We start from the raw sequence: 16,699 nt of genomic DNA, 5'->3' as shown, positions 1-16,699 counted from the left end.
TTAGTTGTATTACCGGGAACAATAGATAGTTCATACAATAACTGGTATGTACAAATTATCAATCCCTATATAAAATAAAAGCAATGTAATTTGAAACATGCTTTAGTATGATTTATAAATATTTTTATTTGTTTTATAAAATTTATCCGGATCGGATTTTAATTCAAAGAAAAGGTTCCTGTATATTCCGTATTCTCGTCGAAGCTGGAAAATGGGGTGAACCCACCACATTTTCCTAACATACTTCTGACGGCGGCGTTTTGAAATATAATATATTCCAGCTAAAACGATAGCTGTCCTTCGGGAATCCATTATCACAAACTAAAGTCGCAAACTTTCTATTTTACGCATGCGCATTAGTTAGCGAGTAGTAATTTGGCGCAATACACGCACGGATGTATGAAAACGAAAATAATTTACGATGAATACGCTACATGTGATGCTTCCGTTCTAACGCGGGCATGAAAATCCGCCTTAATTGTATTAACTTTCAGTTGTGCTTCGGTTTCATTAGAATCTGGCTGTGAATTAGTCAAATGTCGTTGGATAATTTCTCTTAATTTAAGCATTTTGTTTTGAGATTTTCTAACTAGGTCAGTTTTACTATCTATTTCGAAAATAGGCTCCGCTAGGTCCGTATCTTTAGGTATACTGGATGTTGAATGATAGGTTTTGGTTCTATTAGGAAAACCTTTTCCTTGAGGAAGAAAGTTATTCAAAAGGAAATGTTGTGAAGATGTTTTGAAAGGTATTTTCCTTTTAGAAACCGATGCTTCTTCTCTTGAACCCACAGAGATTTGTTACTGTCCTTCTTCACACTAAAGGAATTCTGAAGAAAAGTTTTAGATGTCGTAGTGGTTGATCTTTAATGTTTAGTTCAGTAGCAATGTTAAATTGAACCATTTTTCTGGAGTTGTTATCGCTCGTACTTTTTAATGATGTTTTTTTCTTTTTTTTTTCCCTGGCGGGCTACCGAATGTTTCTCCGTGCTGGGATTCAATAGGTGAAGTGAATTTATTTGAAATAGCCTCCGAGTAAGTAAACTGTTTTACTCTAGGAGGGAATGGTGACAGAGATGTTTTTGCTGTTGTATCTGTAAGTGTTTCAAAAAGAGATGTATTTTCTAAAGCTGGAGGTCGTTTTATTATTGTACTAGCTTCGTTAAAAGATATTTTTTCTTTAGCCATTAATTCCATGATTTTAGCTTGTCTTATGCGTTCTACGCATTGGTTATAATCTGCTCTATGATTGCCTCCACAATTTAAACATTTGACTGGGTTATGGCAAGCATCCGGTCACTTTTATCAAACTTGTCCATATTATTTTGGCTAATAATATGCGTTTACTTAAATGGTATTCATTGTTGAAATCTTTGCTGAATAGATATATTTCGAAATTGAGTTAAAGGATAAAGAACTCATAGTCTGTTTATGGAATTTGGCAGATTTCAAGGTTCCATTTTAAATTTCTTCAATGAATTGGTGACTATTCAACTTGTATTTATTCGAATTTGAAGAATAACTGGAAAGTTTCCGTTGAACTAGCACTCATTGTTGGAAGATCTCGAAATTATAAACAACACCAACCGTTATTTCTGTTTTTCACTTGTAGTACTGTTATCACTGAACTGATTTCAAAAAGGTTTTCACTAAAACTGTCTTCAAAACACAATCAACACCTTTGCATTAAATCCGCTCTCCAAGATGAATCACTCTACCAGGAAAGACAATTCTCACAGGAGAAAACATTTTCATGCATCTATATTAGACAACTTGTATCTGTGTTCAACATTATGTATATATAGTAATCAATATAGGATATTAGAACTAGTTGATCCGTCCCAACTATTAGCTCGCTGTAAGGTATAGGTTAAGATCGTGCTCAATTAAAAGTTCTAATTCTTTATATTCAAATTTTCTTTTAGTTCACCCACCAACTAACTTGTGGTTACATAAATATTAATGCTCATATCTAAATATGATTACGACCTGTTAATGGTAGTATGTTTCATGTCGGTTGGCGGTAAAACTTATCAAATATGGGACTGTCCTAGAGGTAAACGGTAACAACTGTATGTAGTTTATATTGTATTCATGTATAATAGCTTCTTCTAATCTAAATAAAATAAAGTTAGTTTGTCTGTGTGCGGTGTGGGGACCAGACGAGTGGACCGAGAGTTACTAAATTTTGGTCACGGGTCCCTTGGTCCAGGCCCTAGTCCAAGACGAAGTGTTTTCTTCAAAATTGGAAACAGGGGGGTCTCAGGGAGACGTTTACCGTAAAAATAGTAGAAAATGACCGATATTAATGACGAATTCATAATTTACGCGGCCCCTGAGATCAATGATAGTACTTCCATTAGCGCTAACTTGCAAATTCAGCTACCATTGTATGCGGGTCGGGGGTCTCCAGTGAAGGGGGGAGGGTTACCGAGACATGTAAAAAATAATCCAAAATGACCGATATAAGTGTCAAATCCATAGTTTCCGCAGTCGCTGAGATGAATGGTGATACTCCAATAGGCGTTGACTTCCAAATACAGACCCTATGCGAAGAATGGGTATTTCAGCTAGTAATTAGTAAATGATACTGTGCATGACATTGTAGATTTGCTGTAAGTAGTTACAGCGCTATTTACATTTAATATGGTCATTGTCCTAATAATAAACGTGAAAGCAAATTCATGGTCAACATATTATTCATTTTCAAATAACGTATACACTCGAATCTAAGACACACCCCCATTTCTAAACTTCTGCTAATTTCTTGTATTCAATTCTAAGATGCATCCTAGATATTCAATGAAGAAACTCAGAATTTGACAGCACAAATTAAATCATACGTGTTTATTTGTTCAAACTAAACATTTAAATGTCAAGATTAAAAAGAAAACAAAGGTACTATCTCACAAGTGTGACGTCACAGGCATACTGTTTGCACACACTCTAGTCAACCCCATTGCTGGAGCGGTTTTGTATGCGATTCCAAGACGCACTCCCCATTTTATACCTGAAATTTTCGCAGAACAATGCGTCTTAGATTCGAGTATGTACGGTAAAAGCAGGCAGCCAACTTAGTAGAGCGGCGACTATTATCTATTAGAAAACAGCGTTACTCATATATTGAGACGTTTCTCCTTTCAAAAATTATAATCTTTAATTAAATTGAATAATCTACAATTTATTTAATCTACATCCAGGGCCGGCTCTACCATATATGCAACACGTGCATTTGTACGTGGCGGCAAAATCTGGCATAACTATGTATTTTAAAATAAATATTTCTTATTGGAAACAGATTTCATGATTATGGTAGTTGAATTTACTAAGCTGATCTATTTGAATACTACATTTATAAATCATGTTTAGGTCGCATTAGTTTAAGGTCATGTGGACAGTGCTAAAGCAAATTGTCAGACGAATCCCAGCATGAATTGCTTGATTGTTGTCAAATACAAGAACTCAATTCTCGAACAGTAACGAACGCTCTTTCATTAATTACTTATCACAGTTTCGATATGAAAACTAGTCTTGCCTTCGTTACAAGCAAGTTCCTTACCATTGAAGGTTGAAACAAGTAATTTTAATAAAAATTAAAGATGTAGAAGGAACATCAAGAAATAAAAATAAAAGAGCTAATTACACTGGATTTACAAACTGATATATTGAGATTGAAGCTCGAAATTGAATTCTATAAAAAGGATTACCCTCTTCCCTTTGCAGGCGTGTTTGGTTTATTTTTCACTAATATAATAGATTATTATTTAAAGAAAAAACAGATACAACGAGATTGTATTTGTAGTGTTTAGGCCTTTCTGAGTCCGAGTGCTTCTCCCTTCCCCTCGTTGTTCATGATGGGGTAACATACTTAAAATCGTAGTTTTCAAGATTTGTTCTTTCTGGAGAAAGGGGGGCGGCAAACTGTTTAGGGCCGGCCCTGCCTGTGTCTACTTTAAATTCTCAACTGTTCATACCTCTGCTGTAGTACACTTACGGGAATAATCAAGGAAATAGTTTTTCTAATGTTTATATGTATTTCTGCCACTTTCAAAGGCATTGTCATATAGGAATAAAACTAATATAACTGCATATAAAAATATATATTTATGAAATTTAACGATATATAAAAGACCATCTATAAAACAATTCAGGAAGTACAGAGTTGACAGAACATAGTTAAGTATAATTCTGCTCTGATCAAAGGCCATTTGTGTAACACATATTTGTCGTACAAATCCTTCAAGATGTATAAGTGTTTACTGAGTAACATTTCAGTTTACAAGTTCAGTCATTCAAGTTTACACGAATCCAGCACCAATGATAAATTCTTTATATAAATATTTGAATACAACTTTCCCGTTTTAAACAGTACATATACCGGTATATATTTTGAGCCAGTCCAATTGTTGGAATACATTTGATTCATAATCTATCAACACGAATTTGAAAACAATCTTACTTTCCTGGAAGATAATTCGTTTATAATGCTTCTCTCATTAAATTATAATGTAAATAAATATGGTTGAAATTTACCTTATATGCTTTCCTAATTTTACAATACTCAAACAATCAAACTGAACACATGAGAGCATACAAGATTAGAGCCCGGCTCTCGTGTTCGAGTGTAAATCAATAATAACTCTAACTTTTACTACTTAAAACTTGATCAGTGCTTGAACGCATATATGAAATAAATGAAAAAAATACCATACGAAATAATAAGATTTACAATATACAATAAATGGATGCATTTGAACTTTATGATCGTTGTCAGGTGAAGAAAAGAACAGTAGGTTTCAACTCATAAAAACACTACGGAAGGTATTTAAGTAAAAGTTGTCAAATTGCACCACTCAAGTACATGCTAGAAACAAGATAACAAAATTTGTTTTTAGAGTTGAATCTTTGGCTATACTTGGCTTGCACCAGGACTTTAATATGTGATTCGAGGCACGACATTCTTACCCTGCTGGTCTAGTGGCTAGAGTGCCACTGGCTCGTGGAGTACTGGTTTCGACTCCTGATGAGAGAGCTTTGAAAAATTTGAACGTATTACGGTGGTTTGGATTCCACCTTAAACTGCAGGTTTATGGCTGAAAGAGCCTGGATGCTAACTTCCAGTCCCTCTAACCGAGTCACATGCTTCCACTGGAACAAACACACGAGACCACGCACAGAGAAAGCTCTCTTGCTAACCATTCGATTACTTGAGAATCTTCGAAATAAAGACAAATGTCCGTCGATCGTAGTAGCTTCACCAGCAAATTCAGCTTTGTGGGGTCTTCAAGCAGAAGTAGGAATTAGATTTCTGGATTTTTTATATCTATGGCCATGTTAGCCCGTCACGTATGAGCGATGACGTCTCTGGATGACCACATTGCCCAAAGAAATTGAGAGGAAGAATGAAAAAAGAAGGACGCGACCTGGAACGATTGTTTGGTAATATCCTGGCAATTGCCTGGTATGAGTGAGGAAAATCCAGGAAAACCTCATTCAGGATGGCTGGCCTGCGAAAGCTTTTCACACTTTTTGAACCACTGTCCCCATCGGGAATCGAATAGCGATTACGCTATGCGGGGTCACGCGGAGCCTTCGATTAGAGGGGCATTCGAATTTTATATATATATTTTTTAAAGTTTCCAGTTATGTAATCTGTTTTGACCTCCCCCCAGCGAATTTTATTGACTTGGTATGCTAATAACTGTCGCCAATATTATCTTTGATTGACTGCGATGTTGAGAAACGATGACCGAAAAACTCTCCCATATATTTAATACTGGAATATACGTGTTGTAATGTTTGGCAGCGCATCTACTAATTACTTCACTATATTTCTTTTTTTCGACAAAGGAACACTATTTGCATACGCACCGTTTTACAACTGAAATATTGAGTTTCTGTTGGACCAAGCTTGGTGTTCCTAATATTCTGAAACCGACTTGGAAACGTTAAGTACTGTCTTTACGTTAATGTATGTTTGGGATAAAGTGGACACTAAAATGGAATGAAACGAAAGGTGTAGGCTAAAGGACACGGATAATTAATGAAAGTAAATGACTGAAAAATAAATGGTGGAATGTGAATGTGGGAAGAAACGGGAAAATCCCGAGAAAACTCACGGACACGATGTTGTTCACCATAAACTCGAATGGCTTTGGATCGAGCCAGGGCCCCTAGCAGCAGAGGTGAGAGCTACACAACTGACCCATCGTGATCCCTCACATTCTAAATATTATTCTATGTAAATCAATCACGTGATTACCGCGGTGCATCCAAATGTAACAAAAAAAAGGCTTTACGAACACTGTACAAGTGATTAAACAATTAAAAATACATATTTCGATGTAGCAAAGGGCTGGACAGGTAAAGGAAGGCATATTTGCACACGAGAAATAAAAAATTGAGTGTTGGTATTTGCAATAAAATAATAAATAAAACAGGAAGCCCAAACTATTCTAAAACATATAGTATAATACATTATGTATATTCGATAAATATTGCTTTCCTTTCTATTATACAATAACTATTACAAGAAAATAATACCTTTTAACCTCATGCATTTCACTAAGCAATTCACAACTCAAACCTTCTTACCTTGAATGTACTTTACTTCGAACAAACTCACAATATGTAATTAATTACTTACTTTATATCACATTTTCTCGTCATCTCGCACGTCTTCAAATCCGTCTACATCGTTGGAAGAATGGAATCTAAGTAGTGTTATATCTTAACGCGACATCAAAATCCTCTAAAAAATACACAGCCTCTTTTCTAATTATTATTTCTAGTGGGAATTAAGTAGTTGAATGTAAATACACTCATTTCAAATAGACAAACAAACAACTGAAGGGAAAGAAAACAACAAAGGTACATCACAATCTATATATTAAAATGCTAGGTTTATATGTTTGTCTCCAAAGAAAAGTTTATATGTTTGTCTCCAATCCTTTCTACAATGAGATCTTGAAAACCACAAGAGCTAGAAACATGCCGTTTCCGCTGGTCGATTTCAAATTTTGTGTAAATTGTCCAGTTCTAATTGAATATTTAAAAAACATAGCCGTTATTTCCTTATTGCATTTTTAGGACGACACTGGAAGTATTGAAATTTTAAAGCATCATATCCTCCGAGTTATATATTCCAACACCACACAGTTGTATACATGGGTTGCGTGTCTCTCAGGCGTTTTTTTTTCCATGGCCAAATTATAATGAAAATTGAAGGATAAGCATTTCTCCAGTCTAAGATGAATCTTCATTGTTTGGAGTGTTTTGCCCAATAAACACCATATATCAGTGACAATTATAATTAATTGTGTATGTAATGTATTTGCTTATTACATACTGCATGCAAGAAGAAAGAAAACACTGATCATACATGAATTAGAAACTCCAAGTTAGAGAAGAAATATTTAGAGCTTCGACATGTGGTGTTAGAGAAAGATGGAGAAGGTAAAATAGACAGAGAGGGTAACAAACGAAGATGTTTTAAAACGGATAAGAGATAAGAGGACGCTTTTAGTGAGCATCCTGCGTAGGAGGGCCAACTGGATCAGACAAATCTTGCAAAGAAATTGTCTTCTTCATACCGCCACAGAAGGAAAGATGGAAGGAAAGCGAGGAATAGGAAGAACACAACTGATCGTTGATTTGGAAAATAGAAGAAAATATTTGGAATTAAAAGAGGAAGCTGAAGATCGAGAAGCGTGGAAGAAATGTTTCCAGGCGCAAAGCTAAAAACAGTATCTCATTAGTCCCAGAAGATTCATGCCAACAGGCAGGATACTTAATAATATCGACATATATTAGATCATCGTAAGTTTGTTGAGTGATTCGCAGTTCAAGACCATTAATTGAATGTTCGTTCAAGATCGTCAATTGGGCGTTTGAGATTTGTGATTTTACGTGAAGGACTTTTCATTACGAAGAGAAGGAAATGTTACTATCGAACTACAAGTTTATCCCATGACCTCTAGAGTGTCTTTTATATAGGAATATATATTTCAGGGCTCATAGTGGTCTAGTCTCTTGTAAATAGTTGAAAAGTGGCCAAAAGTACACGAAAAAGTGACCAAAAGCACACGAAAAAGTGACCAAAATCTCATCATGCTCCTTTTTTCCTTTGTCAATTTCTCCATCACCTCTCTCTTCGTTTGCTGTTTTGTTTCATCTTTTCTTTTTTAACTTCTTCTTTTTGAGCTTCCTCCTTTCTTAGGTTTTCTAAGTATGCTTTGTAGTTACGGTAAGTAGAAGTAGCAGATGTAAGAAACTTCTGAGTAAGTGGAACCAGTTCTGGCCTATTTCCGAATTTCTCCATCCCAAACATTATATTTAACTTAGCATTGAGAGTTCTCAAAGTCATGAAATATTCAAATTCATCACCTACTCTTAAGAAGAACATACAAGCAGCATAACACAAGAAGAACATGGTGAACCACACAAACACACACACAACGTTGAGCGGAGCGTTAGCTATTACGAGAGAAAACAAAGTCTATTATAACAGAAGAAAGAATAGACACAGAAGGGTTCTCAACCCCACCATGAGAGCTTAAGCATCCACCAACCATCCACTGTGCTTTAGAAAGAATAAAAGCTGAAGTGAGAACAAAGCTGACTGTTTCACATGTGGCAGCAAATACTGAAGTTTTCAGAAGAGTAATGAGTAACAAGTTTCTGCCTTTTTTCTTTTATTTTTATATTTTTCTTAGAAAACTGCCAATGCAAAACATAAATCACACGAAAAAGTCACTTTACCTCCCAAAAAAGTAACTTTTAATGACAAATTTGAAAAAAAGTAGCTTCTAGTGACCAACTTGAAAAAAAAAGTAACTTTTCGTTTTTTGACTCGCTATGAGCCCTGATATTTTCTTTAGATGCGTTCAAAAAGAGGTAAGGTGTGTCCTGAAACCGCTCAGATTTTGTTCGTTTCCCATGTTTTCACGTATGAGAATTCTTATTAACATCCTATTGTATAAATTAGTATTAACCTATATTACAATTGTCGCAATACAGACTGTGAGACATTGACTTCAACAACAATTCCGTTCCCGAGCAGAAAATGTTTATTAGGTTAACCACTGTTGTGCGTGGTAATCCGGATCGGTTGCTTGAGTAGTAAATTTAACGTATCCTTTAACAGCGAGGCTATATAAGACGTGGGCTTATAGCTTAATGCAGGATCCGAAACACAAGACCTCCCACCGAAAAATGGTAGTTCGAAGTTCAATTCCTGGCGGCGGCACGAAAGGGGCTATCCGGTTTGCCATAAGGACCAGACTGTCACGTGATCACGTTAAAAGTCACGTTTCGTGCTAAATCAAGTCTGGAGATTCCAAATCCAGATGTGAGATATTTCAAGCACGTAACCTCCGCGTGGGGCGCCCTGGGTAATTCTCAGAAGATGCATGTACTTTATCATTATTATTGATGTTACTCAGACAACTTGACTTTTGACAATGTTCTATCCATATTTACCTTACGTGCTATACATCGTTTTTAAGCTCTTCATTATGTCTTTGTAATAAGCTTTCAATTAGCCATCTCCTTATTGTAATTTTTGAGATATGTGGACTTCATTTGTTTCACTGATTTACCATTGACTTTAATGTTCATATTTCGTGGCCTTTTTTTACTATGTCCCATCCATTTTTAGGACAATTTCCTCTTTGAATGTAGAATCTACATTGTCCGTTCTATATTTAAGTTGAATTTCAGCCTTCTCCCTCTTTTGGTTTTCAAGATAAGTGGAGGATTTATGTTTTTCATTGATTTCCCACTGACATTAATGTTAATGTTTCGTGCTTTTTGACTACGTTCTATCGATTTTAGGATCATTTGCTTTTGGAATATAGAATGTACATAGTTTCTTCTATATTTACGCTGAATTTCAGCCTTCTCCCTCTTTTGGTTTTTGAGATAAGTGGAAGAATTATGTTTTTCATTGATTTCCCACTGACATTAATGTTAATGTTTCGTGCATTTTTTGACTATGTTCCATCTATTCTAGGACAATTTGCTTTTGAATATAGAATCTACATTTCAGCCATCTCTTGCAAAGTCTGTTCACATTACTGCAACCAGATAGACCCTTTCAGTTCTGAGACTGACGTTTCAGGCATTTATTATCTTGGCCAATAAATAATAATTACAAGGATTTTGAAAACAAACTAAGGTACATAATGGAAAGAATGTATAAGTACAAATCACCTGAAAATCACTTTGAACGTATAAGGTTTGACCAAATACATTCGAAAACAATGATGGACTGCAAGCTCTGATTGGAAGATCAGTAGGTCAAGATCAAGAAGGAAAGGAATTATTGAAATTTTTAGTTTTCCGTTCCACGATTATAACCTGTACGCTAAAGGAGTCACATGATTAACGGAAGCCAATGATTATGCAAGAATTTGTGGAATGAGAATGTGGGAGGAAAGGCAGATCCCGAGAGAATCCACAGACAAGATATCTCCTACAAACTAACAAAGACTGGGATCGAAATGGAAAAAAAAATCTTTTTAGTTTTACGTCCCACGATTATGCCGGCTAGGTTAAAAGAGACGGTGATGAGAAATGAATGCAATGGTGGAATGAATAAAGAGGAAGGAAACGGGAGAACCCCATGAAAACTCACGCACACGGTGCTTGTCCACCACAAAATTCACTTGGCACGAGCTGGGATTGGACGAAGGACCCCATGCACCAGAGGTGAACGCTCTACCATTGAACTACCGCGGCTCCCGCAAATTAATATATATATATATATATATATTGAATGTCAAGTAAGCATTACTAATAGTGACGTATTTCACGTAAAAACTGAAACTGAAGATTTTGTATGTTGTATGAACGCAAACAAATCGAAGCAAACTAAAAACACCAATTTCTTCAAGTGAGAACAGAACAGACAATTAAGATGGTTAGTCATGTATACAGTAATTAATTCAGTGTATGTGGTATTTCTAAATGTGTTTTCCATGTACGTGTTTGTTTATGTGTGACTGACTGGTGTTTGCAGTATTGGATCAAGGAAATGACATGGTGCCTTAAAAGTAAAACCCACTGCTGTTTGTTCCCCTGATTTCACTTAAAAGTACACTTTTTTTTTTTTTTTTTTTTTTTTAATAATTCGAATAGTTTTCGTGTCCCCTTACACTTCGAATTAAAGAGAGTTCGGTGAATTATTATTATTATTAAAATTTTCAAGTTGATATCCATCTACTTTATTTAGGTGATACAAATATGAAAATTTTCAATTTTTTTTCCAAAAGTGCCTTTTAAAAAATCAAATACTATCTTGTTTTGCATTTTCTTAAAAACAAAAATAATAAAAAATAAAAATAACGTATCTTTCATCCTACGTACAAAATTGATTGCTTACTATGGTGTCAAAAGCCCTGCCCCTTTTAAGTACAGAGGTTACATGATCCGGGACATACTATTTAACTGTTTAACGATTTATAGTATTAACTACTAAATACATTTCAATGTATCACTAGGTTCTATGCACACGTAATTTTTATTCATAATGCAATGGACTGTTGTAATCATACACCATAAACAGTTTCTACACTATTTGATTTAGTAAAGCTTGCAGTTAAGACCCGAAGAGAAGTACGAAAGTATCTTTAACACTTCAGTTCATGAAGGAAATTTGGTCGTTGAAGGGAAAAAAGTGGAATTCGAACCATTACTTGGGGTTCTATCTTCTATGTTTGTGATACCGCGAATCAAAGCCACGCGGAATTCACATTTGCCTTTGCCATGGGGGGAGGGTGTACTATGAAAATAGGTACGAAATACCTATTTCTCCTCTACAGTTTTCTACTGTCCTTCATTTGTTAACTTCCAATTAGTATAGTACATTGTTTCCTAATTCAAGAGTACCTATTAATTCCCTTTTGTTTGCTTGTTTGTTTGTCTACATTTATTTCCTTACCTAGCTTCTTTCCTTAATATATTCCTGTATTTAACTTTCAATATTACATATGTACACTCTGTACATAATACAAAACAGTATTATACAAAAAATAGTATTAATATTTCGCCATCCTCTACAGAAGCTTCATCTCACCACTGCAATGCGCACAGCACGAAACAGGCGGCGCTCCAGTTGAATGCATGAAGAGTTGACCACCAACCGCTACAGCTGCTCCCATCACAGCGCTGCACGCGATGTCCGGTAGTCCTGAGAGCAAATTGTTGTGGTTCATCAGAAGCTGTAAAAACAAGCAGAACAGATACTTATGATAGTAACCTTCAATTCTTATGTTTTTCTAGTCCCACACTTCTGTTCGACTGAGTAATTTTCAGGACCAACTTACATTTAATGTTATTAACCTTTGTGTGCTGAAATGGAAACGTAGCCAGAAACAAAAATTCTCGAAACTCATGAGGTTAGCGCTCATGAATTCGAAACTCATGCTCACGTGAGATCTACAGAGCGTGAAGTCGAAATGATGATGTAAGCGTCATGTTGAAAGGATGTTGTGAGTGCGCGATCGAGTGAATGTGATGTTAGACTGGTATTGTGAAGGTGATGTCGAAAGAATGATGTATCAGGTCGAGTGAGCATGACGCCAGACTGGTGATGTGACAGGGTTATTAAAACCCAGATTCAAAAAAAAAATGTTATTTTCGTCGAATACTTCATTAGTAACACGGAGAAAAGAATTAGGCAGACGAATAGTGAGAGAAGAAAAGCAAAGGAGGGGATAGAGGGCTTCCATGATCTCTCACAAGGTATATTCGCGAAGTGTACCCTTGGAATTTGTGTAAATTTGATTCGAATGCAAAATTCTCCATAGCACAATGTGTACTGTACTAATTTTAGCGGCCCATACCGCCAATTTGCATATTTATGGCCCTTCATATACCCGGAATTCAATAATCCACTACAGTAACGCTCGGACACAAAATTACTTTTAGTTTCTTTATATGTAAGCGGACATGAATGTGGGCATATGTAAAACAAATTAGATAAAGTAATGCTTCTCTGACACATGTTACCCACCCCAGCGACCATCTTCGATCCGCCATATTGGATTAAATTTTCGGTTTCTAAATGGGAATAGGTGCAAGCGATACATCACATTCATGCACAATTTTCTCGGAAATTCATTGGTGTAGTGAGGAGGAGGGAATGATGGAGAAAGAAGTTATATATATATAGGATCCAGTGTAGTAAGTGCGATATGTACTATTGGGAAAACGGGAAAGAGCGAATAAAACAATACAAAGATGATACAGTATACAAGCACATAAGAGACACGGGATATTCAATTGATTGAAGTGGAACTGCTGGGCCAAGAGGTGAGAAGGTTATTCAAGAAACGGAAAGATGCAAGATTTATTGAAACAGAAGGCGACAGAGTTATGAACTGGAATTCAGGACATAAAATAGATGAATAGTAGAATAAGTTCTTAAAGAGCCTTAAACATTAAATAAGTTAATAGTACAGATTTATTTTTGTAAATTAAATTATTTATTGTTTATATGTTACTCATATTCAGGAAGTTGTTCATAATGGTTGTTTTGTAATTTAGATTAGGCCTAGTTATAAGTTATGAATGATATGATATGTCAACAGGGGAAAGAGAAAATTAGCGAATTTTTGTTTCTGTATTATATTTTGGTTTGTCATGGAAGGGAATTGGCTCTAGTATCCTATGGTGATCAATCAGGAATCAGGGATCTTTTCGCCGTCTTTTATATTAAATCTGTCACTACCGGTGTGTATTCATACTGTCTATGAAGGCAAGTGGATAGTTGGTGAAACTTTTACATGTTAATATTATTTTACAATAAACTTCTTGTTTTCCTCAGCGAGTAGTTTAAACCAGATTTAAGTCTATTACAAGCAAAGTTTGTACAATGAAAAATATCAAATCTGAAATTCAGGACTACCTTGTTTTATATCAATTCAAGCTCCCATAAAAAAAGCATAATATGATATTTGATCTTGTTATGCGTTATTGTGTACAAAATACAAGAGACCTTTCTAGGTTAACGCTCACCACTGGTGCAAGGGTCCCTTGTTCGACTCCAGGCCATGTGAATTTGTACACAGTTTTTTTTTTTTTTTTTTTTTTAACATGTTCTGTCGTTTCCTCTCACATTATTGCAATGAAATCCCGATTAACCGAAGTTCCGTGTTATCCGAGCTTAATCCAAACAAACAAAAAAAATTTAAAAACTAATCCGGTTACAATGATAAGCAGTTTACAGGCTTTTCTTTCAGCAACAAAGCTAACATAAAGCTGGCGTAAAGATGATAACTCCCCCTGACAATTAAGCTAGCGACTTTTAATTGTTGCACGTCTTGAGTTTGAGAAGGCACTGTTTTAGATCGAATACCAAGACGACAAGACACCGACACCAGCTAACATTATGATATTGCTACGTTTGTGCAATACAGTGGCCAAAACCGAAACAGCTTAATGAAACAGAAGACTATCAAAGACTTCTCTTAAAAAACACAGGGTTTATTTGTATGCTCAACAGTATTTTATTCCTTGTGTATGTATGTATAATTATATGTACTGTACGTCCAATAAAAATAATAAATACAATAATAATGAATCATCTAATAAAGAGAAATAATCAATAAACAACAATAATAAATGATGTAGAGAAGTTTCTATGTATCCACCCATATCAACCGAGTTTTTGCTTATCCGAGTTAGATCCGGTCCACATTAGCTCGGATAATCGAGAGAGTACTGTATTCTCTAATCATTTCATAGTCATTAACCATCCGTCTCCTTTAGCCTAAAGGGTATAACCATGAGGCGTTAAAGCAGTGGCGTATTTAGGGGGAGCTTCCGGGCTTAAGCCCCCCCTCCGAAATCTTACTTACTATAGTAAAGTATATGAAATATCTTGCAGAATTTTCACATTTTCAGGCAAAGCCCTCCCCGAAAGAAAATCGTAAATACGCCACTGCGTTAAAGAAATAAATAAATTAAATATTTCTTTCTTATCCTAGTATGGTATTAGTTGTAATAGATTACAAGACAATTTGTGTAATGTACTTAAGAGAATATGTAATTTGAATTATACTACCTCCCAATGCTTTGCTGCAATTCGAAACCATCATCTTCTCTTCATCAGCCTTATCACACGCTGTAGCGTATGCAGAATTTCATCAAAGGGGCTCCCAAATGCATATCTTTAAAATTCTATCTTTTCACAACATCTTGTTCGGGAGGGGAGGTTAAAATCTGGAAAGCCCTTTTGAGTACACTATTGATCGCATGTATATGGATTCATGAAGTCTCTCGTGCTTACATGGTTAGAACATGCACCTTTCCTATGGCAGACACGAAAAATGAAATTAAAATCTTTCAGTTTAACGTTCCACGATTATGTCCTTTTGTCTAAAAGAGACACTGATTAAAGCAAGTGAATGATGACGGAAAAATTAGTGGAATAAGAAAGTGGGAGGAAACGGGAGAACCCCAAGAAAACCCATAGACGTGATGTTGTCCACCACAAGCTTACTTGACCGGGGATCAAACCAGGAACACGAGAGACCCGAGATCGATTACAGGTGGGAGCTTATTTTGTTTGAATCCCACGTTAAGCTGAAGGTCCACGTCTCAAATAGCCTCAGTGTTGAACGGGGCGCTAAACTCCGAATCAACCTTTCTTTTATGACATGCAGCAAAACTAATTTTAGAACTACTGAACATTTGTTTTACTTAAGGTCCTAGCCAGAAGAATAAGAGAGAAAGTATGTCTTAAAAACTAATTAAAGGAACCTAAAGATGACTTAAGATTCATTTTATTTAGTGTTTAGAATAACGGACTTTATATCCCTGTACTTTCCCTCTCTAGAGCTTTGTGTTTTGCTGATTGCAGTAGTACTGTGTCATAAATGACTGACTTTGGCATTCCCTTTCCTGAATATCACGCTACGCTACTGGTGGAATCAAAGTTTTGCAGGATTCTTTTTAGTCTCTTGTCAATGCCTTAAAATTTACATTGGAATGACAAAATGGAATATTGCAAGTAGAAATAAGTAACGTTTGAAAGAATCACAGGGCTACGATCTCGCAGTATCATGTCTAATAAAACATTTATCCACATTAAAGCACACTACTAAAAACGTACAATTGCTGTACAAAACTACTTCGCACATCGAAAAATTTACTTCTGAATCTTACTTTATTAGAACTAAAGAGTCTGAACTTAATCAGGATGGTGGCTCACTTGATAAAAATTGAGATTATGTTATTAAGCTTACGTTAGAAACACCAAAACAACTTACTTATCATAAATTTAGTTCCGGAAGCACTCATTTCAATAGAAAAATCTTTCATATTGGTGTTCTAAGAATTTTTCAGCAAATTTTCATCCTTCTCTAAAATTCAACAGAAACAGTAATTGGCAATTCTGATCTATCATGAAAATTGTTTTGAAGAATAATACTCTCTAATAAGTTTGCACATCAGTTAAGTACCTTTTTCTCAGTTTTTTTTTTCTATTAATGAATTTCAATTAATGAATAGTTCTGGAAGTTTTCAATTTTTATGAAGTCAAGTTTATTAATTTGGTGATTTAAGAGAAAACTAAATGTAAAAATCAAGCAACTCGTCTAGTAACTTCAACTTATTGTGGTCCGGAAGATAATGTCAGCAGATAAGACATCGAAATGAATCGTAGACTCTTACTTTGGAAGCCCTGGTGGCCTTCC

At 35.5% G+C, this 16,699-nt stretch overlaps 1 protein-coding gene across 4 annotated transcripts in view; it reads right to left on the bottom strand.

Moving 5' to 3' along the window:
- Nucleotides 1–4,084: 4,084 nt before the first annotated feature.
- The window catches only part of LOC145684452 (golgin-45), a 38,545-nt gene continuing 25,930 nt past the window's right edge, over nt 4,085–16,699 (bottom strand). For 3 of the 4 annotated variants that reach the window (XM_081756854.1, XM_081756855.1, XM_081756856.1), the window contains exon 7: nt 4,085–12,220. In XM_081756854.1, the coding sequence (XP_081612980.1) occupies nt 12,056–12,220 (165 nt within the window). In that variant the 3' untranslated portion in view covers nt 4,085–12,055. The remainder of the gene's footprint in view (nt 12,221–16,699) is intronic. The other variant, XM_081756857.1, reaches the window with a different exon arrangement.

This window comes from Thermobia domestica, chromosome 4 (genome assembly GCF_964235325.1).
Source record: "Thermobia domestica chromosome 4, izTheDome1.hap1.1, whole genome shotgun sequence".
NCBI classification, from domain to species: domain Eukaryota; kingdom Metazoa; phylum Arthropoda; class Insecta; order Zygentoma; family Lepismatidae; genus Thermobia; species Thermobia domestica.
Note: the sequence above shows the minus strand (reverse complement) of the source record. Positions and strands in the feature narration are given on the sequence as shown.